At 47.7% G+C, this 26,652-nt stretch overlaps 3 protein-coding genes across 8 annotated transcripts; 1 reads left to right on the forward strand and 2 right to left on the reverse strand.

Moving 5' to 3' along the window:
* Positions 1–140: 140 nt before the first annotated feature.
* Positions 141–6,924, reverse strand: tbc1d31 (TBC1 domain family, member 31). Of its 4 annotated transcripts, none has more exons than XM_057045396.1 (22): positions 6,545–6,923; positions 5,822–5,962; positions 5,626–5,741; positions 5,324–5,502; positions 5,018–5,169; positions 4,706–4,865; positions 4,413–4,613; positions 4,153–4,317; positions 3,958–4,037; positions 3,729–3,875; positions 3,511–3,644; positions 3,298–3,431; positions 3,015–3,194; positions 2,682–2,914; positions 2,528–2,597; positions 2,325–2,392; positions 2,101–2,242; positions 1,640–1,738; positions 1,357–1,509; positions 1,105–1,174; positions 851–1,042; positions 141–715 (listed from the first exon to the last, which is right to left on the reverse strand). In XM_057045396.1, exons 1-22 carry the CDS (start codon positions 6,613–6,615, stop codon positions 558–560), a joined length of 3,045 nt encoding a protein of 1,014 aa, XP_056901376.1. In that variant the 5' UTR covers positions 6,616–6,923; the 3' UTR covers positions 141–557. The 4 variants fall into 4 exon arrangements, 3 of the variants coding, with proteins under 3 accessions (XP_056901376.1, XP_056901375.1, XP_056901377.1); XM_057045395.1 differs by having other exon boundaries at positions 1,315–1,509; XM_057045397.1 differs by lacking the exon at positions 1,640–1,738 and having other exon boundaries at positions 1,315–1,509.
* A 293-nt stretch (positions 6,925–7,217) lies between these two features.
* derl1 (derlin 1) lies at positions 7,218–10,629 on the forward strand. The gene is made up of 8 exons (XM_057045403.1): positions 7,218–7,531; positions 8,410–8,509; positions 8,592–8,656; positions 9,113–9,139; positions 9,226–9,321; positions 9,456–9,508; positions 9,703–9,813; positions 9,919–10,629. Exons 1-8 carry the CDS (start codon positions 7,379–7,381, stop codon positions 10,052–10,054), a joined length of 741 nt encoding a protein of 246 aa, XP_056901383.1. The 5' UTR covers positions 7,218–7,378; the 3' UTR covers positions 10,055–10,629.
* A 412-nt stretch (positions 10,630–11,041) lies between these two features.
* On the reverse strand, positions 11,042–26,648 carry zhx2a (zinc fingers and homeoboxes 2a). Of its 3 annotated transcripts, none has more exons than XM_057045401.1 (12): positions 26,467–26,648; positions 17,794–18,185; positions 16,784–17,476; positions 16,334–16,546; positions 15,744–16,007; positions 15,448–15,663; positions 15,229–15,313; positions 14,956–15,141; positions 14,197–14,612; positions 13,395–13,632; positions 13,093–13,309; positions 11,042–12,487 (listed from the first exon to the last, which is right to left on the reverse strand). In XM_057045401.1, exons 2-11 carry the CDS (start codon positions 17,890–17,892, stop codon positions 13,095–13,097), a joined length of 2,625 nt encoding a protein of 874 aa, XP_056901381.1. In that variant the 5' UTR covers positions 17,893–18,185; positions 26,467–26,648; the 3' UTR covers positions 11,042–12,487; positions 13,093–13,094. The 3 variants fall into 3 exon arrangements, with proteins under 3 accessions (XP_056901381.1, XP_056901378.1, XP_056901380.1); XM_057045398.1 differs by having other exon boundaries at positions 26,243–26,646; XM_057045400.1 differs by lacking the exon at positions 26,467–26,648 and adding an exon at positions 18,268–20,490.
* Between the last annotated feature and the right edge of the window lie 4 nt (positions 26,649–26,652).

A 26,652-nucleotide genomic window follows, 5' to 3' on the forward strand; every position in this document is an offset into this window, starting at 1 on the left:
CAGGAAACGGCCTTCATTAGGGCTCATGTCAAACTACACCTGGATGCTTTTGAGGCCACGAGCAAAGACGCGCAGACAGTTACAGACACACCCAGGATGCATCAGTTTCCTGATGTGAGCAGCAGGAAACAGAAATGATGTATGGATGGACAAATTTATTGGTGAGATGAGGACGAAACCACAGCGATGGGGAAAGGATTATTACGATTGTCAGCTTTTTAACATGTGTGGCACCCTCTGGAGCTGGGCTTAGAAAAACAGGAAGATACTGTAAACACAGTTTCATCCGTCAAAAATGGTTCATGCAAAACTTAGTTAAATAAAATATAAATTACAAGTACAAGTAAAACATCAGATTGGAGACATTTATCCATATAAAACTAACGCAGAGTGGATCCTCGATCCCGAGCCTGCAGGGTGCAGTGTTTAGGTCTGTGCGCAGAAGCCGATTCAGGGCAGAAATGATTTTTCCATGGCTGATGACGTCCACTTTACTGCGACTACCCGCAGTGGAATGAGAATCAGGACTGATATCAGCTGGCTCGTGTGCGGCGGCATCAGATGTGGCGGTGAGACAGCGGCGTGTGAGGGGACTGTGAGGAGGCGCAGCTGTCCTCTCTGGCTCTGCAGGCCAGTCTCTGTCTCAGCTCTCGGACTTCCTTCAGCAGCTGCCTCTCGCTGCTGTCCAGATGGGCTCGGCCTCGATCCAGAGAAACTGAAAGAGCAAAATTATGTTCACACAACCCCCCCCGATGATTGCCAATTTACGTTGGTTTATTTGAAATGTATTAAGCCGTATTTATACGATTGTTGTCGGTTTATGGTGAATACATCACGAGGTGAGACTCACAGTTGGTGGACACGCTCCCTGAAGGTGAACTGCTGTTCAGACACACCATGTGGGTTCCCTTCTCTATTGGGGAAGTGGTGACACTGGGTCCGACGACCTGACTGGCGGCGCCGCTTCCAACCATAGCGGCAGATGTCCTGCTGGGTCGATGAGGAAATCCTGCCATCTGCCGCTTCCTCACTGGCAACAGAGCTGAACAGTGTGACGTTAAAAACCTGTGAGATTCTCAGTTTAGGTTGTGTTGGTCCAAATACCTGCGTCTGCTGAGAGCTGTTGCCGGCTCCTCTCCTGGACCTGAGCTCTGGTGTTCATCACTTCATCCCACTGTAAACAACAGAGATGATCGGATTAATACGACTTTAGTCCTTGAAGTCATTTTTCTCTTCTGACGTATTTCATAAAAAGAAAGACGTTGAGGGATGTGGCGGCATCACTACAAAGAGAAGCACTCCACCTTTGCTTACCTGCCTCCCCACCACGTCTCTCATGGTGTCAGCCAATCTTGCCTCTTCTGCCAGGTTTTGTTTTTGAAGCTCCCTCAGTTTCGCCGTCTCCCGCTCCTGCTCCGCATCCAGCCACTTCAGGCGCTCCCCCACCTCGCTCTGAAAGTCTGACTGCAAGCCCAGCTGACGCACCTCTGCCGGGGATGCCTCCAGGGCCTGTGTGTCGCCGATACAGTTAACGGTTATGCGGGAATATGAGGGGGACGCCAGCCAAAAACGGTTGTTAGACAGTGCTGACATATGTCAATATTAGCACAGTGGCTCCACGCGGCAGCGTGCTGCTAACCTGGACGTTTGTGTGGGTGCTGTGAAGCAGATCGGTGTTCTTCTCTGTTCCTGCCCTCCTCATCGCCATCTCCCGATCACCCTCTCGGTCCAGACGTCCCTCCATCAGCAAAGCGGAAACACTAAATCTGCATCTTTACCTCAAAAATATTTAACCTATCTCAGGGCATAATATGTATTATTCTGTGATAACTGCTAGATGTAAATGTATTAAGTTAAATGAGCTTGTAAAAATGAACCATGTTTTCTTTTTTGGTGAATTTGTTTAATCAAACACTGCACGTTGATATTTGATGCCAAGAAAATTATTTGGTTTGAATTTTTTCAAGATATTTACAGTATAAAATGGTTTTACCATCTGGAGCAAAGGAAAGAGTGGAATAACCAGATGGAGAGCGACAGGGAATGAAATTTACTAGAAGAAGATGATGAATGAGAGGCTGGATTGCTGTGTGAAATCACCTGTTCCAGTCGTCTGATCTCCTGCTCAGGCTCCTGGATCTTGGAGGCTCCCCGGTCCAGCTGCTGTTGAAAGAAACGCCGACTACTCGGCTCCAAAACCTGCAGCTCCTTCGCTTTCAGATCTCTCTTCATAGCCGCTAACCTTCAAAAATGCAGCAGCCTAAATTTAAGCCTTCTACTGAGATTTTCCTGAGGGAAACGGTGGAGCGGAGCATCGGACATACTTTTCCATCTGCCGAGTTAATTTTTCCTCTTCTTGTGCTAGAATATTTCTTCGGTGATCCTCTTCTTTCTGTTCAAATTCAAATTTCCGTTCAAATTCAAGTGCCTTTAATTCCAAAACACAGGTTTATATTTATCTATATTGCAGACTATAGATGCAAGATCAAACTTCTATGATCATTAATCTCAAAAACATGTGACATACTTGCGTATAAAAGGTCTCCACTTCAGCGTTCCCTCGCACAAAATCCGTGTGGGGCGCTGAAACCTCCCCCCTGATTAAACAGATGCACGATTCCATCCAAAGGATTAAGTAACATTATAACAGCAAAGCTAATAGATTCTCAATGCCAACGCACCTCTTACAGTGACGCTCCATTTCTTCCAGTCGTATCTTCTCTCTCTCTCTGTTCTGGTATTCCACTATGAATTCTGGGTAATGGTTAAACACCGGATAATGTCCTTTGGGCAGTGGCGTGAAGTCAGAAAGCATATTCCTGGGGTGAATATCAGACGGTGTGCTATCCATGATGCGGTAGGCTTCCTTTATCATCATTCCCATATGCAGGGTATTACGATGGTGGAAGAAATACTGAGAAGAAACAAATGGAAAAGAAAAATCCAGTAAATATTTTATGAAGGAGGGACTGAATTTTTAATCTTTGTTCCCCAAAAGTCATGGCGAATGTTACCTCAAAGTCGTGCTTTTGGGTACAGTGCAGCAGTGGCCCCCGGCAGCAGGTGATATAGGCCACGCAGGCCATGAGCAAGAATGAGGGGTGGTTGGAGAAGACTGAGTCAAAGAGCCGAAGCCACTCATCACGGGTCAAAACCTCTGAGAACAGAGTCTCCAGGAGGGGCCACACATACAGCTGCCACAAATATACACGGGGATGTATCAAAGCACGAAGACAGGCCGCCAAACTGAAGCTATAGAACAAAAGCATGTGACACTAGGTGTGCTGTGTCTTTTACCTGCGAGGTGATGCCACAGCCCACCAGGTGCTGCAGCAGTTCCTTGTCGTGATGAGCCAGAACATTCTCCACCATGCACAGGATATTCAAAGGTGGGTTGGGAAAGTACTCAAACCAATGCTGACACCAATTTACTGTGCACACAGAGAACAACATTATTGCACAACAGATCACAGACAGATCTTTCTTTTTGCTATTATCATCATCTGGTACCTATGAAAGTAGCCAGCACTTCGAAGCAGAGCAGTGGGTTGTTCTGGAAGAGCTTGACAAATGGAAAAGCTATCAGCGGAAGATACTCCACCTCTCCAAAGATGGCTGCCCAGTGAGCTAAAGCAGACAAAACCCTGACAAGTGCAGGAAGAGGCAGATTAATCAAACATATATCACAAATCCATGTCATATTGAATGTGAAAAAAGGTGAACGATACCTCTGCAAACATCTCTGTAGCCTGTGGCTTTTGATGGGATATTTGTTATGTAAGGTGAGGAAGGCTGAATGGGGGCCTTTATCAGTCAGGCAGCTGTACGCTGTGTAGTTCTCTGGGAGAAGCAACAAAGACCGCCACACAAACATCCTGCAACATGAACACAATCCGTCATGGAAGTCTAATTTCAGTTAGCAGAAACAGATATTCCTGCGAAGAAATTAATTTTTACCTGTATTTAGCTGGATATTCTCCAAATTCCTTGAGCAGAGCCACCATTCTCTTCTTATTCAGACAGGCAGCTTGTTCATTCTAGTGACAGACAGACAGACAACCTCAACAGTGGAGGGGAAATGCTTTGTCTACACGGTGGTCATATCACACACGTGTGGAAGAAAAACAACACATCTGTGCATGTCGTCCCAACCTCTTTGTCATCTAGTGAAAACCCAGGAGATATCGTTGCTTGACTTTGCCTTCCAGACCTCTTAGCAGATTTCTGAAGGACGTCCGGTCTGTCTCTGACCTTAAGTTTTGGCAATTCCTGATCATCGTCACCATCAGAGATTACTGCTACCTGAGAGGACGGCGGCTGAACAGACATGTGCAACAATGAACACACATGTAAATCTCACCAACATAGTCCTTAAAACTTTATAAACTGTTTGCAGGTACTGGCACTGTCACCTTATGGATCCCCTGGGTAAGGCTCTGGATGTTGTAAACATTAATGCTGCCATTATCCATGATGGCTGCCATGTGCCGGCCGTTAGGGCCGATTGCCACCGTGTTGATGGGATTACGGCGGGAACCCATATGGAAAAGCAGCTTGCAAGTTTGAATGTTGATAAATTGCATCACGCCGTCTTGGCTCAGCACACCAAGAGTCTGTTAACATGTTTAGCATGAAAAAAATTTAAGCAGGGAAGGAAAAAAAAAAAAAAGTTGAAGAAGTTGGGAGCAGGGACGTCTTGCTGTACCTGATTTGCTCCTCTGTCAAAGCAGTCAGCCAGGAACTCCAGCTGTCGGACAGTACGGACCTGCGTGGGCATTTGGATCACTCTCACCAACTGTTGGCTGTCCAGACACCACAGATGGATTAAGTTGGAACGACCACCTGCAGCAAGGCTCCGTCCATCACTGCCAAAAAAACTCCACCTCAGAATAACCAGTGTTTAAGTACCTGCCTGCCTGTTTGTGTTAATTAATTTTGTTTCTAACATAGTATGTGATCTGCTAAATAAGACAAATCAACAAAAACAGCTTTCCTGACTATTATGTGAAAGACATACTGTGAAACAGCAAAGGCCTTGTAGGAGATTTGGGATCCAGAGTCAGGTACTGGGAGCTGATACTTGCAAGACAGTGTGTCACTTTCCCAGGCGAAGATAGAATCATCACTGAAACAGCTCAGGATGGTGTTACTGAAAGGCAGAAAAAACACCTGCAACGCAAATGGTGTGCTCTGTTAATTAAAGAAGTGCTTTGAAACATTATTAAATAACAACTGAAGAGAAGAGTAGCAGTCTACACTTCAGACTACTTTGTTAAAGGGCTCAAAAGATGACTTCATTTATATGTCTGAATGCCATGTTTACCCTCTGAATATCAACAGGCTGTCTGACAGTGAGCTTCCGCTTCCTCTGAAAGGTGTCCAGGTCCCAGAGCTGCGCTGTGTCCACTGATGTGCTGATAGCATAGCGACCGGAGCTGTGTACAGAGATGAATGACACTGCTCCCTCATGACCCCGCATCCAACTGATCATCTGCTTTGTGTCTGCAAGAAAGATGGAAGCAGAATAACAGGCTTCGTCAACAATGAGCGCCCATCAAGAAAACCTCCTGCTGGGCAGAACTGTTACTACAAGAACAAAGGGATGTGCAGACGTGTCTATCCTACCTTTGTCAAAGCACTTTATAGTGTGATCAGCCAGGGCTACAAGCAACTCTGTGGTTCTGTGGAGGTTGAAGGCCAGAGCAGTGCAGGCCTGTCCAGTTTTCTGCACCAAATGGAATCTGCCCACAGACCGATCACATGACTCAGGAGGAGGTCAGGCCTTGCTAACAAGCCTTGGTTATCTCGTCCACAGTCGTACCTGTTTCTGCCAATGTCAAACACATAGATGTTTCCATGGTGATCCCCTGCCAGGAAGACGTCTCCTGTGGCGTCAAAGGCCACATGGAGGAACCGCACGGTCTTGGCCCGCTGAACAGTGCGGACTACAGTCGCCAACAAGCTGAGAAAGGCAAAGGGTGTGAAACATTGGATTTAAAATGTTTCAATAGATCATAGATGCGCTCTAATTTTTGGAACACATGAAAAATAACTTCCATCCCATACAAAAACACACCCCAGCAGGGACGCTACTGCTGATCCTCTGGCTCTGTTGTAGCGACAGTGCATTAATAAAATATTCAAACCTAAAAACGATGGCAAAGTGAATTATCAATTCTTTATCTGTGTCATGTTACTTTTACTATTCATCCAACTCCTAACCACTACGGGGTACTTTTGCTGTTCAAATATAGTAAATAATTAATTAACGCTGCTTTGATTGGACTAACCTTGATTTTTCTGAGTTAATGAGGTTTTAAACGTTCCTATAGTGTTGTGATTATAGCCTACAAATCAACTTTCCCCCTGATACATTAAGATGGAAGGGAGTGCAACAAGTTTAAACACTTACATGTGTTCATGAAAGACACCATATAGCAAGTTATCTATTTTTCTTGACGACAAAGATTCTGTAAGAAATCCGTCACTCTTGTAGCACCAAGTGCTTAATTCGATCTTTTCCAGCATCCCGGTCCTCACTTACCCCTTGCCCGGTCCTGGTTTTCGATGCCAAACCTTCCCCTCATCTTTGTTTCCAATATCCGTCACCTCCATTGCCGCCTATAGTAATAGTATAAGGAATACTCTAAAGACTTTAGGGCTTAATTTAGAACTTCATCGATAACCATCTCGCTTAGCCTGGCAGCTAATTGTTTTAGTAGCGGCGCAAACAGCGCGAAATTTGAAAGCACAACACCCAATAAATTCTATTTGGATCCGAGAACAAATAATTTACAAATTTGCGTATGGTTAAGTCTTAGTCTGTGTTTAGTAGTCTAAAGGACATTGGGCGAATTTTGTGTCTAAAACTACAGTTTTAGATGTATAATTGAGTAAGTTCTCTTGTCGCACAAATGTGACGTAAGGACACAACAGAGTGCCCATCGGTTTATAACGCCAAGAATTCAACAGCGTCCATGTTTCCTACAAACTATTTTAATGAGATTCATTGTCGTAATATAATTTGGACTTTTTAGAATACTACCACTAATAGGAAATTGTAACAATATTAAACATAGCCAAAAAAGGTTTGTGTATATTGTAGCGACAGGCAAATATTCATATAAAAGGATTGGAAATTAGCAATAATGTGCACACTTGTGGCGCAACACCTTCAGAAATATTTACTTTTACGCTGAAAAGCTGAACCGGAAGTGCGCCGGTATGCAAAGCTAGCTATCCTTGATTAGCCACGTCATGTAAACTTATCTGTGGGGCAGACCTCATGTAGTGATAGCAAGAAGGTGTATAGTCTGTAGTGCTACATTTTTGAAGTTGCGTATATATTGTTAAAGCTCGGCTGTTATCGTAAAGTAAAATGTCAGATATCCAGGATTGGTTCAGAAGCATCCCTATCATCACCCGGAGCTGGTTTAGTGCCTCAGTTGCTTTGCCTCTTATTGGTATTCTGGGATTGGTTGATTTCAGGAACTTCCTGTTATTTCCAGATCTAGTCTTCAACAGATTTCAGGTATTTTGGTGTTGTTGTTAACTATTTCACTATGCGTGTTAATTTCCCGTGTCTTATAGTCGCTGTGAATGCTGTGCTTTTGATTTGGCCAGTGAGTTAGCATGTTAGCTTCCAGCAGGCCTGTCCTGACGGCCAATCAGCGCGCGAGACGCGTCAGCTCGCGATTTTCCGGATGTCAGAATCTTTTAGCAAAACAAGATTTCCTGTTTAATTATTGTTCTGCTGTGAGGCTCAGGAGTGTATTAATATTGTTTAACCAGGTAAAGAGATCTGTTGGCGATATGATATATGGAATAAATTTAGATGTTGTAAACTGGACTGACATGGGGCTATAAATAGTGGATCTGCAGCAACCTTTGTGGTACATCCACCGTCCACCCAGGCAGAAAAAGTGAGACGGATCTATTGGGTTACTTATACAAGCAAGATTCTTAACTTTGTCACACTTTGTGGTTAAATTTTAGTGTTCTAAATGAGTTGTGTTTAAACAAAGCAGGGACTGTTCCAAAGACCCTTTGAGCGCGTCAGAGTAGTGGAGTATAAGCTAAAAGGCCTCAGTTTTATTAAAATGATACACAAAAAACATCTAGTGAAACTGTTTTATTTTAGTCATGGAAAGTAGTTTCCTTTGTTGAAAAATTGAAATGATTTCTAATCCTCATCGCCCCATCAAATGTTATGGTTGTATCTTACCTTAAAAAAAGAAATAATCTCAAAATCCTGCATGGAAGTAGAGGAACACCAGCCGTCAAAGTGTTGTTGTTTGCATTCCAAACTAGAATTCACGAGTTTCAAGGAGAGCTTTGAAAGTCTGTGGCATTGAACAAACCCGGCTTCAAAGACATCGCTGGAATTTATATCTGGTTTGTGTGTTTCAGATCTGGAGACCACTGACGGCCACCTTTTTTTTCCCGACTGGGTTTCAGTATCTGATCAATCTCTATTTTCTCTACCATTACTCCACTCGGCTGGAGACAGGTACGATGACTGGCCTCGGCTGCTCACATACACACAGTCACTGTTTAATTGTCCTAAATTCTATTGTGGTTTGATTATTTAGGCAGTTTTGATGGCAGACCCGCAGATTACGTCTTCATGCTCCTCTTCAACTGGATTTGCATTGTCGTATCCTTTGGCCGGCGTCGCAGGAAACCAAAACCCCCTTTTTAAATGCTGTATTGTAGTCGACTAAATATGGACACTTACTTGTGCGCACAGGGCTACCTTCCTCTTACCTTATTTTCCTCTCCACCATTGATTCCAACTCCCTGCTGCAGTACTCTTTCATCTCCCTTCCTTTTCTTTCATCTCCCTCTCTGCAGCACTGTGTCATGTTATTGCAGATCTGTGCCAATGGTCCGGTGTCTTTCCGCTCCTACAGAGCATACAGACCCAATCTAGGTCAGATGCAGCACCAGTGCTCTCCAGTTCTGACAGTTCTAGTCTATATCAGGACCCAATCCAAGTATAAACAGCAGCCTGATCATAGATGTGGGACTGATTAGTTCCTGGTTGCTTAAAGGGGAACAAATTTGAAAGATTGTTCTCATGTAAAGTTATTGTTCTTGACTGTTTCTGTAGATATCTGCAATGCTGATAAACATGCGAGTAAGGACCTTTTCTCACAGTCTATTAGATGCGTAACATCCTCACTTGTGTGTTTTTAATGAAGTTATTGTTTATTTGCTTGTCAGCTGCTGATGATCCCAATGATCATGTCGGTACTGTACGTTTGGGCTCAGCTCAACAAAGACACTATCGTGACCTTCTGGTTCGGAACACAGTTTAAGGTACCTCCTGTTCTCCCACCAACAGCCACCAAATCACTTATTCAAGTACCTTATTGCTGACATCAAGTAAAGCTTTGTAGTGTAAAGCCTCGTCACAATGTTGTCAGTTATTTTGATATATTTTTTCCTTCTAGGCGCATTATTTGCCTTGGGTCATCCTCATGTTCAACTTTGTCATCGGGGGATCGTAAGTAGCCAGTTTTTCTTCACAGCACAGTAAATGGGGTCTCTTTAAATGCACAGTTCAGCTTCCACAAATGCAAATTTTCCCTGTGGTTTGTGGAGCTGATGTTGCATCTGGATGTTTGTAGGAGTCGTTCATTATTCAGAATCAGTGACTTTATTCGTGTTCTAGTCCAGACTGTGCTTGTCGTTGTGCAGCTTTTTAAATGAACTGACGGGAAACCTGGTGGGTCACCTCTACTACTTCCTTATGTTCAAATATCCCATCGATTTTGGAGGCCAGGCCTTCCTGTCTACACCGGACATCCTGTAAGTATCTTTCCTCACTTGGGTTTTACTGCCTGTAACTTTGTAACATTTGCGTCTCTGATTTCCTGTTCTTGTTTTAATAGTCTTTTATCCTCTTGGCTTCAGGTATCGGTACTTCCCCAACAGGAGGGGAGGTGTGGCTGGCATTGGAGTCCCTCCCACCAGGAGACCAGCTGCACAGCGGCCGGGGGGAGTAGGCCGACACAACTGGGGCCAAGGCTATCACCTGGGGGCTGAATGAGAGGGGAGCGACAACCGCTCGTAGCAAACAACCGCGCTGTTGACGTTTCAGGCTAAAATGCTCGTTTTCTCTCGTTCTTTCCTGTCTGACTGAAGTCTTTGTCCAAATTCATGTAAAAAATCTTTAATTTTAGAAGCTGTAACAGGAAAATATTTGAGAAAACACATTTTACTTGACGCAGAACTATAAAATGGGATTCAGAGTCTGGCTGGAGGCCCAAGACAACAACAAAGTGCGGCTGTACTGTAGGTGCTGCTGGAGGTGTTGGCCAGATCAAGAAACCTGGAGAATGTTCTCTGGTGATGGTTTTCCTTTTTTCATTTGACATCCTCCCTCACCTCCAGACCCTGCTGTCGGACTGTAAAGACCAGAGATGCTGCAGCTGGACACCAGCACGCTTTGCGCCCCCCCCCAACCCCAACTAGATTACACTGTAATTACCAACGCACCAAGTGTGTCGTCAGAACCCGAGCAACATTATTCAGAGTGGATTCTGTCTTCAGGTGTTGGTGTCAAGTTTTTTACAGTTTGTTTTATGGGTTCTTTTTGTAAATATAACAAGTTGTTCTATTGCATCATCGGTGAGTGCGTCTTAATTTTTGGATCATCCCTGCATCAGAAATAACACGTTTCTGTTCAATTTATCTGGAGGCGCCTGATTATTTCAAATGAGTTAAAATGCCGATCTAAAACAGCCCATCGATGTCCTCCGTTCAACTCCGTATTTTGACATCAAATTGAGTTTTTTCCCCTTGTTTGATGGTTAATCCATAATTTCGAAAAAAGTACATCGACTCAAAATAGCAGCGGTCACATAATACACAGAAAAAAGAAACGGTTAAAATAAATCCTAATAAGGTCTGAACAGTTCAAGTGTGGTGTTTAAATCACCTTTTTTCATTCTTTAGCACAAAATTATTTAGTGCTCCATTCCCGATCAAATATCCACTTCCTGATACACAAACACAATTAACACAAATGCGCAGGTGTTTGAACAGTTGGTCGTGTATTTATTGAGTTACAGCAGACCTAAAAGTAGAAAATGAAAGTTATTTTTTTTTCCTGCCTCAGCCAATAAAGTCAACAGTATCCCAGATACTCAGGTCAACAAGAAAATAAATTGGACATTCTTCCACAGATCAGCTCTTAAACTTAACGAGTTTTCTTTGTGTTCTTGACTCAAATCACAGGTGCTCTTGAAATATTGTTGAAGACAAGTTCATGCAGGAGGTTTGTGGCAGGTGGAGAGCTTAACTCCCATTTTCTATTTTGCCTTCGAACAGAATCAGAGACGTCTGTGCAGAATTGTTCTTTTGTTTTGCTCCGAGGACAGAAATGGACCGAACTCAGTCCAGTTTTGGACGCGACGAGACAAAGCCGAGAGGCATCGGAGCGAAGTGCTTTCACAGATTACAGCCGAGCGAAAGACGGACGTCCGGCAGGAGCTCCTGCCGCCGAGTCATGCGGGGGGGGGGGACGCCAGCATGAATGCTTTTGGCGAGATCGGTCAAAAATATTTCAAGTCTCCCGAACGAAAGAAGCAAAAACCGCCGCCGTCGCCGGACTGCGTCCGCTTCGGGGGCGGGCGGCGAATCGTGGCGCAAGAAAGCTGAAAAAGGCAGCATGGTGCAATCAGACACACTCAAATATATCCTCTGTATCAGGAGAAATGCATATTCGGTGCTGCTTAAGCGCATTAAACATGCCTCGTTTACTGACGCGAGATCAAGCTGGTTAGAAAGGTGCCGGCGTTGCTGTACAGTGCATTCATTCATGTCGCCACGTGTCATCTGACCCCGCTGGACCGGGTTCTCGGGCCAGAAGTCCTCCGCCGAGTGCCCGACCCCTCGCAGGCCGTCTTCACACACCCCCCCGGCCGGAGTAAGTCAACGTGATGCAGCAGGAGGAAGCGTCCAGGCGTGTGGATACAATCTAATGCAGCTGAGGGGATATTTGCAAGTGCTGTCAAGACGTACCCATTATGAGTAGCCTGCAGTGTGATTTGTTTGTTTTTGTTTTTTTTTTTTATAAAAAAAAAAAAAAAAAAAGGACTACAGGTAATTATACTCTGGGATCTTTAAACCAACAAAAACATTCCAGGTTTAGGGGCACCAGTCTGGCTTAAAAAAAATTAACAACCCTCCCTTACCTTTAGAGCAAAACTGTACAGATGTAATAAAGAAAATATTTACACAGGTCCGTCTTTTAAAAAAAAAAAAGAAAAAAAGAAAAAAGACTGTTAGTAAATCCTGTCCAGCTTTAACACCCCTCCCTCAATGTCTGTATCTGAAGCAGCGTCAGTGCTCCGACTGCCATAAACTCCCAAAGTTCCCGGTTGTAGTGATGACGTCATGGGCGGTGACATCACCGCCCTCTCCTTTGGTCATCTTCCGTGATCGTTTCTGACACCTCGAGTCTGCGATTTCACCCGACCTGGAACAGAATCACGGTGAACTTACCGCTACTGGAATCTGGACTTTTCATATTTCATTTTAACTCCCGATTGATGTGGAATACAAGCAACGGAGTTGCTCCTCTGTGTACACACCTCAAATGCTAATGGCCGATGGTGGTGTGACCCAAATATCCTCCTGCTGTCTTTTGGATGGATCAATTAGAGGTAATGACACTCTGATAACTTCCTGCTCAGCTGGAGGCTGCAGCTGCGGCATCTTAAAGGAACCGTAGCCCCATGGTTCACTCCCCATTTATTCCAGGCGCTTCCAAATCTCCAGCCTCTCTGCCCCCATTATCGGCTGCTGATAATCCAGTCAACTCGCAGGGAATTTATTCAGCATTAACCTCAACAACCATTAATGGTTCTGTTTTGGTACCGTTTTTCTTTGAATATAAAGCTTATTTCTGTTAGAAAACCCATTAAACAATAAAAAAAAATACAACTAGCATGTAGTTAGGTAACAGCTAAAGCTCTGTGGTTGAATTTTATTTTAGGTCTCATTGGTGTTTAATCGTTTCCTTTAGCTTTTCCATTCAAGCTTTTAATCCTTCCGAAGGGATATTTCAGCCTGTCCACCTACCATCAACCAGTGACCTTCCCAGGTTGCTCTGCGCTCCGGACATCGTTGTCTGTCGCTGTCCTCTGTCGGTCAGCTGCTTCTTTGCCGTCCGGTCTGGTCCGGATCAGGTCCGTCACACTGTGAGCTATTCTGTCAGTCAACCACTGGACTTTGTCTTGGTCGGACAGCTTGGCCTGCACTGCTGCCGCAGCCACGTTTTCACCAGCTTTGTCCTGGACTGCAGCAACAGGAGAAGATTTTTTTAAAAAAAAACAACAAACATATATAGCACAAAAACCTTCACATCCAAATCCAAAGCTCACCATGCGCAGCTTTGACTCCAGGGGGAACGTCCTCAGAGCCCTGTCCGTTTTGTTCCTGGTCCGTTTTCCGTTTCAAAGGCGGGACTTGGAAAGCGTTCATCCAATCGAGGGCTTCGCCGTTCTTCAGTGCCGAGCGGTGGTCCTTGAACCAGCGGACAATGTCGGTGCGTCCCAGACTGGTTTGGACCTCCAGCTGACTGTACTCCTCAGGGGACGGCCACTGAGTCCGACAGAACATCTGACAATAATAATATTTATATTATTTCTCTTATTTGAAAAACATCACAGCGCACCCTTGAGCTTTGTTTACAGTTTGATGTATGGACACAGGCAGATTTAAATCAGCCGCGAATCACTGGACAATATAGGTCATTCCTCACTGTCAGCCCATGAAATGCGCATCAGAACATAAAGAGGCAGATATCTCGTGGATATATGTTCCATTTATAGGCTCTGTAATCCTAAGGGATGCTGCTATTTGAGACTCAACGCTCATGCAGCTCCTGTCTCGTATCCCCCCCCCCCCCCAGATCCGACCTTGCAGCTTCCTGCCGTCTTATTTCACTTCTAAAATTAAAGCATCAGCAAATCCCATCACGGGGTGTCAATCACCCGGATACAGGCGCAACTCTTCTCAAGGTGAATCGCTGGCACGCATCTCACGTCACATCAACAGTGCGATGTCATCGAGTCATCGCTCTCTTTGTGGTCACACCTTGTTACGGTCTTCATACATTTTTTAGCCCAACTGCCAGGAAAGATTTCTCAGTTTGTGTTTGGACGTCGCCGTATCTTTTCTTACCTCTCTGAGGAGGGCGAGAGAGCGACTGGTGATGGGGACGGGGCTCATGGAGGCCGAGAGGACGGGGGGGTGCGGGGAAGAGGAGGAGGACGACGTGAGGATGGGGGGCGAGGCCGAGGTGGACAGGGTCGGCGGGTGAGGGGAGGACGCGGCAAGCACGGGCGGGGACGAAGGGGTGGAGGAGGAAGAGGATGAGGAGAGGGCAGGCGGGTGAGGAGGGGAGCAGAGATTCTTCCCGTCCTGCTCTCGATGCGAGGCCCCGTTCAGCAGCGCCACCGGCCGATCTCCTCTGCCGTCCAAGTTCTTTGAAGCCATGGTGAGTAGAGCCTTCTCCATGTTATCCCTCAGCCCCCTGCGCTCAGCAAACCAGCAGTCCACCTCCGTCCTGGACAGCCTGGTCTCCTGGGCCAGCTGGTCTGCAGCACGACAGAGCTCAGTGAATCGGATAAGCTATGCTACCTCGAAGGATTCTTTTTTTTTTTTTTTAACCTGGGATTGTGTTCTCTTTCTCTGCAGAATGAAAATGGGCTCATTAAAACATTTATGCTATTCGTGTCATGCTGGCACCATCCAGAGAAGAGCCGGCAGCTCGTCTTAGTGAGAGTAATTAAGTTACACACAGCAAACGTAGAGAATGAATAAATCACCAACAGTAATCTTCAAATCTGATACTGTGGCCTATGGTGACATAAGGAAATGTACTACTGAGCCTAACTAAAGGCTTGACTGACACCAAAGGGCAAAGGTGCAGGTCTTTACCTAAATCTGCATCTTTTGGGGAGCTGCTTCGCTGAAAGCTTTCCTCTAGGGCCTTCAGTTGCTCCGCTGATTTGCCCTTCACCCTCTCCAGCAGGGGGAACTGGCTTGGCATGGCTTTCTTTATAGGTATATCTTTGGGTGCTGGTGTCACCTCTGCTTTCACCAGCAACGGAGGGGCAGGGACACCTTTGAGAGACAGACAGTCATGAAATTAGAGAGTGTAAAAGTAATCTAAACAGCTCACTGTTGCACATCTAAACTAGCTACACCTACTTTTGAGATTAAGGAGCCTCTGTTCACTGAACCACTTCTTGATCTCCCCTCTGGACAGCCCAGTCATCTCAATCAGCCTGTAGATCTGAAATAACACAAGATATTTTGATATTTACTTGCAACGAAATTTGCATTTTAAGGTATAAGTATCACTACACTTTAAAGTAAAAATAAGCCCTTATGGTACAAAGAAATGCCATATCACTCACTTATTCTTACCTCATCTTCCTCAGGGAAAGGACACTGCGTGTAGCTGGACCTCAGGACCGAGAGCTGCTCGGCTGTTTTATTGGGGTCAACAGTGAAACTAAGCACTTTTGAAGACACCAGCTTCGTCGTGGCGATGGGCGCCGATATGGTCTGAATGATGGAGGGTCGTTTGCTCTCTGTAGCGATGGCAGGAGACGCCAGAGGACGTTTGAGCGACTGCACCACCTGAGAGTCACGGCAAATTTCTATCTGAATCTTTCAACCACAATGTCCATGTCAATCAATCATCCTTTATATTTTCATACCTGGTTGGTCAGAGTGAGTGCCAGAGGTGCACCAGTTACAGTGGAACCGTTAGCGACAGGGGTCAGGACCAGGCTGGTCTGTCCCAGGAGCTGACAGGGGAGCGACTGCAGGACGGAGGCGCCCGGCTGCAGGGGTTTGGAGGCCGTGGAGTGGGCAGAGTGGTTGGTAGACATTTGGGAGTTGAGCTGCGGAGCTACAACGGCAAAGGTCTGAGGTGCTGAGGAGATTGTGCCGTTGAACATTTTCTTCCTGGCTTCTTCCACCTGTCAGAGACAGATTAAAAAACCATTTTAATTCCAACTGGTCACATCAAAGAATAACTGTTGCTCTTTAATATAACAAAAGGGGCAAGTTAAGTAGAATGAGTGGAACGTGAATTATAGATTTTCAGTCCTGTGGGAGTTCCGTCCAAAAAATAATAACAACAATAATTAAAAAAAGCAGAATTCTAAAAACAATATCTTTATATCTTGCCTGCCTGCTTTTATGCTCTCCTCTTGACAAGTGAGTAATGATCACGCTTCTAATGTAACACGCAATCCCAGATTTTTCCAGTTACTATGGCAAGAAAATGATGACTAACTGCTACCTCCTCGGGGGACCAGCTGATGCCTTGTTTGAGCCTCTGAGTGGTGAACCAGACTTTGATTTGCTCCTCTGGATGCTTCGAGGCTGCGGTGAGCCAGGACAGCTCCGCTTGCGTCGGGTAGGGGAACTTGTTGAACGACGAGATGAGCGTCAGGTTGTCGTCCAGCGAAGGGTTGTATTTGGTTGTGTTGAGGGGCACTGCAATCTTCGGCACCTGGAAATATAAAGTCAGCAGAAGCACCGAGGTAAATTTGGACAGGAGACCTTAAACCCACAGAAAGAATGAAGAAATTGAGGTCTTATATACACATTCTCCATTTGGGGATTTTCCATTCGGCTTCTGAGAACAATGTGTTTGTATACAGTTGCTAATCCCAGGACACGGTGAGGTTTTGCCGGTGTAAACCAGAGCACAATGATGCAAGTGTTCTGGCTGCAGCGGGCGTCCTACCTGGGTATAGTTTAGAGGCGGCTGTAGCGAAGGCATGATGTGAGAAAGGCCATCTGCTTTGAGCAGGGTTGACTCTGGGATGATGACGGTCCCGTTCACGTTGAGCGCTGTGATGGGTTTCTTGCCCAGATCTGGGGCCAGTTTACCCAGCTGAAACTCTGTCCGTTTGTTGTCCAACGGCGGCAGTTTTGGCTTCACCGCCTTGACCGTGAAGGGTTTACTGGGCGGCGGGAGCTCCTCGCCTTTGCCACCGATGGAGCTGGAGGTGTTGTAAATGACTGCGCTGTTGCTGCAACCCTCTATCGTCTGCTCCAGGATGGTTTGATTGTTCATTTTGATGCGTTTGAACTTGAAGTTGCTCTCCCCCGGGTGACACCTCTCGTTGTGCTCCGTCAGGGTGTCGAACTTCTTGGTGTTGAAGTTGCAGACGGCGCACAGGTACAGGGGGTTGAGGATCACGTTTGGGTGGTTGGCGTCGACGTGCTCCTTGAACGTGTTGAGGTTCTGCGTGGAGAAGGGGCAGTATTTGCACTCGTAGCCCCCCTGCTGCCTGCGCGGAGGCTTGGACGAGTCTGGTGGCTCGGTGGGGAGTTTGTCTGGAGCGGTGGGGGGGTCCGTTTCAGCACACGGCTGCATCTCTGCGGCAAAATCCACGTCGATGGGTTTCTCCTCAGTATGGTTGTTGGTTATTGTCTGGTAGACAAAAAAATGTTTAAATTAAAAAAGACATTTTCCTTCTAAATTCATAAATCATCCACGAAACAAATCTGTTTTCATTAAGTTGGACCAAATCAAATGTTATTGGCTGCAATACTGCACCTCTTCTGAGAAATGCTCTCTCACTTTGTCCCGTGTAGCTATATGCATGATGAGCTGGCATCAAAATCCAATTTAATAACAAAAAAAAAATATAGAAGCAATAGATAAATACTACTCTCATCCTGCGAGAATGGTGGCCAAACTTATGGCAGGTGTCGCCTGGGTCAAACGCCACCGTCTGGTGTTCTCACCTCCATGTCGTGAGATTCCTCCGTCTCGTCGTCCAGCTCCACCATGGTCTGGTCTTGTCGGATCATACACGGCGTGGAGGCCTTCCGTCGGCTGGACATGATGATGGCCGACCCTGGGTTCCTCTGGGGGGACTGCTGCCCTCACTTGGAGTCTACGCGCGCCCAGTGCTGATGCCACGGAGGCCGAGGAGCCCAGGATGCAGGATTACTGCCACTACTGGGTCTGGAGGACAGCGTTCTCTTGGGAGGAGACTAATGGCTGAAGAGCAAGGAGGGCAATGGACGGTGATGGTCTGGTAGAGAGAGGGCTGCTGCTCTGTGGTGGAGGCTGGGCTCGCTGACGGCGTCAGCTCCAGTGCTCGCTAACCTGGAACGGCATGACAGGATGCTACCTGATGGGGGAAGAGTGCACAAAGTAATAATCAGAGCCATATTCTTTACGGCGATACCTTGATTTTGGCCTGTTTTATTAACCTTCATTTGCCCCTTTTTTGTTGTGTATTATCATCATGATGCACTTGTGAAGGTCTCCTCATACAAATCGCAATCAGGACAATTTATTTTAAGGAAAAACAACATTTGTCATTTTCAAGGGCAAGCAGACGAAGCAGTCTGTTCCAAGCACGGCGAGGAAGGCGATCTGCGGGATCAGTGAAGATCAGACGACACTCCGCTCCAAGCAATTTTTTAATTTCCCGTCAAATTCAAAATCGATACAGCTGCCACAAACCCGAGAGAGAGAGAGAGAGAGAGAGGCAGCATGAGGAGTGAAAGATGCGTAATGAGAGCTGAACTTATCTGACTGGCATCGTCTGCTGATTGTTGTAGCCTCACACAGAAGCTCCATGTAAAAGTGAAACGGGTTCAGGCAGCAGAGGCTCACGTGTAATTTCACACCTCGTTTGTTTACAGAAGGGAACGCTTGTGATAAATTAACTCTGCTGCGATCGCACACTGCCATCAGCGAAGCGGAGCTTTAGGGTTCTGTTGCAGCTCTATAGGCAGCCGCTGTTGCTGGGAACCACGCTGGGGTCACATGACTTCATCTAGACCACCGAGTCTTCATCACACTGCACCAAAGGCAAGGAAGGCGTCATCTGCGAGCCGGCTCAGTGTCCCGAGATATCTCAACTCTTCAAACAACCCACAGAGGCATCATTAGGATGGAGACTCATTACCATGGTGTTGCTATAGCAACCGCGGACATAGAACTGTAGTGAGGTAGCTCTTACGTTGCGTTACTGTCAGGAAGGGTATCTTCAGGGACGACCCAGCTGCACGTGGAACCATTGGTCCTTCGGGGGATTTGAACCCCCCCCCCCCCCGGCTGACTCTGGCCAAACAGTCTGAAGATGCACCTTGGCTACAATTCTGCCACCTCAGTGCTGACGCGGCTCCCAGCACTTCGTGGACGCTCAGATCGGGCGAGGGCGTGCCGGGGAAGAAAACAGACCTGAGCTGCTAGCGAAGTCTGTTATCTCCCACTGGCGTGGGGGGGGAGGAGAGTACATGCGGCTAACTTTAGGCGGTCTATATGACTAAGCCATATACGCAGTAGCTACACAGCTTTCTAATGAATCTGAAAACATTTGCTGCGAGTTATTGGATGACGGACCCCGCTGTGCATGCTAATCAAGTGGCCATTGAGTCATCGATGCAAAAGTGTCGACAACACAGACTCAGAAGAGAGCCTGAGTCAGAAAAGGGAGCGTTATCTTACATAAACCTAAACACAAATAGATCTGCAGTCCGATAGGCCGCAGGCGAGATTGACGTGCGCGCACAGACTGACAAATAGTAAAGCTTGTAGAGGCTCAAAATGCTCTCTTCTGAACTGGTATGAGTGGAAGAGGGACGAGCAGCTCTCCCACGGCAGGACTCATCCACTACAGAAGTTTAGATTTATTTCCATCACAGAAACCGTGGTCATCGTGCTCAGCTGCTTGTGTAACGTCTATCCCGGTCACCGTTAGCCTCGCTGTGCAGACCGAACTGCTGTGCCAGAGCCACAAACTCCCTACTGTCTGAATGCTCATTAAACTTGTATGAATAGTCAGCCTGACAGCCCCGTGCCAGCCGATTCTGCCTGTTGTCTGACTGTCCCTCTGATTGGTACATTACATTAGCATTCGTCTTTTTTTGAAGCACTTCAATGCTGCCAGCCACGACAGTGATGGCTAAAGTTTTGGATGATGCCTACACGGAGAGGACCCAGTGGAAAACATTACACATCCTGGGAACTGTCGACTGTATGAAAACGGACAGATGATCTAATATAGAGAAAATATATAGTGCCATAGGAGGCAAAGAAAGCGGAGGAAACAAGCCTTAGATGAGTCAGAGCAGCACAACAGACTCCAAGTCTATTTCTGTGCATCATTAAAGAGATCTTTGTAAAGTGTAAACGCAGGAAAGTTAGACCGTAGTCCCAAGAACTGAAACTGAAAAAAGAGAGAGTATTCTGGCCTCATCTGTATCCTGCAGAGGTGAGGAGCCATTTGGCTGCTATGGAAAATGGCAAACAGAACCTCCGCATGGTGGCTTCAATACCGTGGGTGATGTGTGGATCCCAGAATACACCCATAACTGACAATTGGAACGCACTTTTCTTTTTAATGGATCGCTATGGTAACGGCTAGGGCCGATTGCCGACTAGACTGCTGACAGCCGACATTATCACAGCAACCTGTATGTACCGTCATCCTACATCAGTTGGTGAAAGATAAGTTTACAGCTTTGCTTCCGTGTACAAGCAGTTGGCATTGGTAGCCGAGAGCTCTGGTGAGGTCAAGTCGCTGTACCAAGGACGTGGAGCACATGACGCATCAAGTGCTCCGAGCTACAGCGCAACCCTACACATTCTGTGCAAGAAGAACCAAAGCTGATGCAGAAGGAGCAGAGAAGCCGTATAATCGCTAAGGCAGACAAATCTCAAAGAGGTTGGAGAGCGTCAAAGCCCTGCAGCGTGCGCGCTTGAAGCCAAGCATGAAGTTCAGACCGGTCCGCGCCGCTATAGAGGTGTTGGATAATACATAAGGCGACACAAAGGAGTGATGCAGACGAAAGCGCGGCTGCAACTTTGAAACTCCACCTGATTTTTTTTATATTGCAAGGTAAAAAAAAAAAACAACAACAAAAAAAGCAACCACACTGCAGTGAGAGGGACAATGAGTGCGTCTGCATCGTGTGGGCGAGGAGAGGCACTGCGGCCATTAATACAGCGTGTCCCAGCAGGGGCGGCAAAGGCAGGGTTTCGGACCGTCGCGGAATTAATTTAAATCTCATCACACAGCTCCCCTCGGAGCCAGAGCCGCGCTGCGTTCGAGCCCTTCCCCGGGATGTTCTGCATAGCAACAGAACAGACCTACTTATCCGGAATCAGAACGTGGAGACGAAATACTGGAAAGGCAAAACAAAGAGTCAATCTGTGAGTTAAGAATGTCGGCCGATGATCTTTAACGTGCCCACCGGCCTCCTTTACACGGGGCAAAACTTGGAAAAACCGGGACTGACAGAAGCCGAGACCGTTTGTCGCTGGGTGACCTTGTTAGGGCTCCATCAGCAGAGACAGAGCGGCCTACATTCAGCCTGACGGAAAAGTACCGCCGACCCCTCGACGCCGCCAGATCAGCCCTCCGTTTCCCCCGGCCGGTGTCACGCTGAACGCAGACACAAGCCTCGGAGCGCCGGCCCTGTCTCCGCGCCGAACACACACAGGCACGCCGGCGCACACAAAGGGCAAGCTTCAAAAATACCCAAGTGTCACCTACTCCGGCGGACGCTTGTTACTATGGCAACACTGTAGCCAACACAGAGCGTGCGCAGGTCTGCTCATGTTGATGGAAGAACCCAGCGGAGGTCATGACGGCGGCGGCGCTAAACGAGCTCACTTCAACAGATGGCAGTTTTCACACGGTGGAAATGAGTTATATTTCCATGTGTTTAAGTTAATGTGTAAATTCATAACGGTACCGGTGCGAGCTGCATTTAGGTGTGGGGGCTGCAGGGGAGGGGTCATCCTGCAAATCAGGTCGCCGCTATCGGCAGGGGAGGGGGTTCGAGGAGTATTCTATACGTAGAAATGATTTGTATTAAAGTGCCGTTTCGTGTCATGTGGTTTTTGTGTTCGAAACCGACCTTTACACGTGATTGCACATGAGGGCGAGGAGGCGTTACGTCATGCAAACTTTGTGACCCTTTAGTTTGTGGTGCTGCGGTTGTTTAATGCTGCTGTGCAACCAGAGTGAGGGGTTGGGGCTTAGGAAGCCGCTTCCCGATCTCCAGGTGGGCCTGCCTGTGCCCTGCCAGCTGAATTTAGTGAGGCCCACCCTCCCCTTTCTACCCTAAACTTGAAATGTGGGGGGCGCATTGTGGGATCGAAGAATGGGAGCCGCTTCACACCCACGTCATTACGCTGGCACGGATGACCTACATCAGACACAAACAACGATTGTGTGCAACTTTTTCGCACAGTTCTGCCGTCCACACAGCATTTGAGCTCTAAAAAGGATTTACCCCCCCCCCCAGTGCACGCAGGGTTAACGGGAGGTGGGTCTCATTTCTTTCCTTTGTTCCTCCAACATGTTCTGTGCTCTGGAGTGTTACCCAGGTGCCTCTCCCCCTGCAGCACCGTCTCTCTCAGACACCACCCATCCTCCCATGCTCCTCTTGTCGCCACGTAATTGCTAAGCCCCGCCTCCTTGCTTCCATCACGATCTTCCTCTCAGCCCCACCTACAGGTAATGCGCTCACATCTCTGGTTGTCTTAGTCACCAGGTTGAAAAACAACAACAACTGTCTGATGTCTGATGGGCTGTGGAGGCAGAGGCTCAGCAGGGAGAGGACCTGAACCAGAACAAACAAACAGCGCCAATGCTAGTGATGTCATCAAGCGGGACCGGCTGCGGTGACGGCATCCCGCCTGCTCCGCACCGAGTCACTCGCTTTGCCGAGAGAGCCGACGGGCTCGATTTCACAAAGCGTTTACAAAGTGCAAACCACTGGCGACCTTCAAGACAGGAGAGGCCAGGAAAGGATTCCCAACAAGGGATCGTCAGGCAGCGTTGTCAAGGCTCGCCCCGGAAACGCCGGGCTGCCTCAGAGCTGATTGAAATCTGCCTGTGAACCGTTAGACCGCGTTTTCACGGCTCTACCGTTGTTATGAGGACTCGTTTACGGCATCAAATCCCTTCTGCACAACCTCTCGACTCAAAATGAAGGCAGGATTACTTCCACCCGTCTGCTACCGATTTGTGATGACGGCAAGTTTCCCGTTAAGAAATAAAGCCATTGTGTTGGCTTAGAAGCCCTTTTGGCTGGATTCCACCAGAAAACCGATGTTAAGACAAGAAATATCCTCTTCAATTTCAGAGCTGCATGACATTATGAGACTATAGGCAGGTCCTGTCCTCTCTGTAAGGAACTGTCACACAAGCTAGTGCATCATTAACAGGAAAGCTAAAGCGAAGAAGGAGCCATCAACCAGATCAATTTCATCTGGAAGTCATTTGCCTCTCTTCGTTTTTTAATTCATATTAGAGGTTCCATAAATCTAATGCTAACAAACATTAGAGGCATCAGATACCTTCAGTCAGGTCCATCAGGTGTCATAATTGTCATTATTAGCCTATTTTAGCTTGAATCGAAGCCGGCAGTCAATTTTCTGACCTGAACTGTGAATAATTTGTGGTAGTTTGTATGGTCAGGTGGGCAAGATTTAACCCTAAGAGTTGATTTCAGTGTTACATTGACACTTTTCTTCTCCGTCTCATGACAACAGAACACCCAGATGGACGGGAGGACCACTTTTAAACATCACGCAAGCTTGAAAAATCACCATTTCACAAGTTAATTTAGCCCCAGCAGGTGTTTAAGATCGACATAAACACGTACAAGCACTGCGGCGGCTGTTGCACAGCAACCGATACAATGTTTTCTGGCGCCGATGACGTCCCAGCTGTGGCGGGGCGGCCGACAACCACGCCTTCACAAATCTTTCCAACTTTGTTGTGTGTTTTTCTACGCTTTCTCCTCACACGTGGATAACATGCGTTCCAGGCTGCTGTCGACGGCGCCTCGCATGACGGCTGGGCGCCTGCTGCCTTTGATCAGCAGGAGCCCTTCTTTCTTTTTCTTTTTGGTTCCGTTTAAAAGCTGATAAAAGCGAGCGGGTTGTCGTTCCGTATTACGTAACATTAGCTGTGATTTGGCAGATCACAAGTGGGACCGGTGAGAAGAACAAACGGGAGGCCCCCCCCTTCATATTCACGTGGCGAGAGCAAGAGTGCGCGGTTTCACGAGAAAAGCCAAGTATATACCCAGAGGAATCGCTGATAATGGGTACGGGGGGGTGGTGGGGGGTGGGTTAACTACACCGTTCTGATCAAAGTTACATCTTCGACGGATCAGGCTCCACTGCTGATCAAGGAGTGTTTAGAAATCCAAGGCGCCGAGGCCTCGCTAGCATGAAGGAAATGTCATCTTGGGAACAAAATATTTCATCGTTCACACCTTAAGAATGCCGGGGGGGGGGGGGGGGTCTGTTTTACTTAAACTGTAAATGCTGACAGGACAGGGCGCAAACAGGTGCAATAAGAATTACACCTTCACAAATCGGTTGCCAAGGCTGTTCAGAGGGGTCCTTTATTTTACGTCTTCCTCGCGGTCCTCAAACGCAACACAACCGTTAGTTTATCATGTCTGTGTGCAGTACATAAATGAACGGACTAAAGGCCGGGCGTTCGGCCGCTGAGCCCCCCCCCGCCCCCACACACACCCCAAGATTCATGGAAAACTCTCGTGAAAGATGCTGCGGGGCCATGAAATCCTGATGTGCCAAACACAAAGACGATATGATCTGGGAATAAATAAAGCAATAAAGCGGAGGCACGCAGCTGCAAACTTACTCAGGAGGGGAGTTCAAGTGGCAGGTTTTCAGTTTGCCTCCAAAAGAGAAAAAGAGATGGAAATGGGGGGGAAAGTTGCTGGAAGGAAATGGAAATGAGTCCATGTAAGAGAAACAGATCCATCACTTACAGGAGTCACGCTATTGGCACCGTCGGTGCACTTAAGCGCTCTGGAAAAACGTCGCCAATGCCGGAGAGGGTGTGGCTTTGCACCATCCGTGATGGTCGGCAAACGGGCTGTAATTGAGGCTTTAAGCAATCTGGGCAAGAAGGTAAACAGAAGCGAGGGAATCCAGAAAAACAGACTTGGAAGAGTCTGAGCAAAGTTGCCAGTCATGCAGGGCGACGACCAGGTGCACGTCTGTTGTCGTCTTTCTCAGCATGTCTCCATAGAAATGTCAAACTAGCCGGATCAGGAGAGGCCAAAATGTGCGCTCCCGCTTCCCGGAATAGGGGTCAATTCTGTCCAACCGCCACACTTTCTAATTCAAACCGAGCTGGTGAGACAGGAAACGGTGAAACACACTCAAACCGTGTCAATTGACCTACATTACGGGAGCAGAGCTGCTGTCTGGGAAATGATTCCACTCCACGCGTAATTGTGGCATGTCATGATCTCCATGCGTGAGGCGTTCAAATGCTACCCCGTATGACCGCATGACGCAGGGTGACGATTCCGGCCCTTGCGAGAGGCTTTAAACGGGTGAACTGAGGACATCCAGGCGGGTTCAGAACCGAATCCTGAATAATCACAACCACGCCTGACTTTTTTTTTTTTTTTAACCTCCTCCCGCATCGGAAGCCTCCAAGTCAGCTTTACGGCTCCAGCGCGGCGGCGTCTGCATATGCAGCCGGAGCCGCTGTTTCGGATGGGAGGAGGCGTCGCGGGGGTACGCCTACACCGGAGTCGCGCAAATCAAAGTCTATAAACAACGCCGGAGTCCTAAAAGTTGCACTCGAACGCCGCGGCTGATGCGTCGGAGCGGACGGGCCCGCGGAGGACGCCGAAACGCGCCGACGTCCACGTCCAGACCCGCCGATGCGTGACACGCGGGGCGCAGAAAGGAAAAAAAAAAAAAACCAACCCACTCTCCCCAAATGTTCCCCCCTCTCGCCATCGACGTAACAACATGTCGGCAAAGGACGGCCATGTTTTGCTGGTTATGTCGACGCGGGGAGGAGGAAAAGTCGGCACGACGTTTTTCCTCCTCCCCGCCGTCTCCCAGCGCCGCCGCGGCGATCCCGAGTGAAACTTAAAGAAAAGGGGCCATTTCAAACTTAGCAGTGACGCCGTTTGTTTGTTTTCCGGCCGCGCAGGTGTCGCTAACGGAAGGCAAAGTTCAAGCAACGCGATAAGTTAACACGTTTATTTCGCTCCCGGGGCGCATGTGGATGTTCGCAGGCGCCCCCAGCGAGGGCAGAGGGAGCCCATGAAGAGGTTTCCGGGGGGGGGAACTACAGTTTTAAGTTGAGAGGCTCGGGTAGCCGTGCTGAGCCGAGAAGGGGGGGGGGGACATAGCAAGAGTTGTTGTCCGTTTCCTTACCTGCCCTCGACGTTGGTGCGATGCTCCGGGTACCGCGCTACGACCCGAAGGCGAAAGCCGAACCTCGAAATAAACCCGATGCGTTCGGAGGCGCTCTCACGTTGGTCCAATAGCCGTGGAGACAACAGGCGACAGGAAAGAAAAAAAAATCGGAGATCACAAGGAGGATCTACGCCAAAAGCCACATGATCGCCGACGTCAGAGTACGTATTTGCATGCCGTACCGGAGCGTCGGTGTCCGTCCGTGGCGGGTTCATGGTGTTACAGCGACGAAAAGTTCCCGAACGGGTCGGGGGAGAGTGACCCGGCCGCGGTCAGATGACAGGGAGGGGGCAGGTGGCTCCACGCAGCGTGCCCGCCGATGTGGAGATGAATGAAGCGCGTCCCGGCGCCGTCAACCTGTCACTATG

This window comes from Takifugu flavidus, chromosome 10 (genome assembly GCF_003711565.1).
Source record: "Takifugu flavidus isolate HTHZ2018 chromosome 10, ASM371156v2, whole genome shotgun sequence".
NCBI lineage: Eukaryota > Metazoa > Chordata > Actinopteri > Tetraodontiformes > Tetraodontidae > Takifugu > Takifugu flavidus.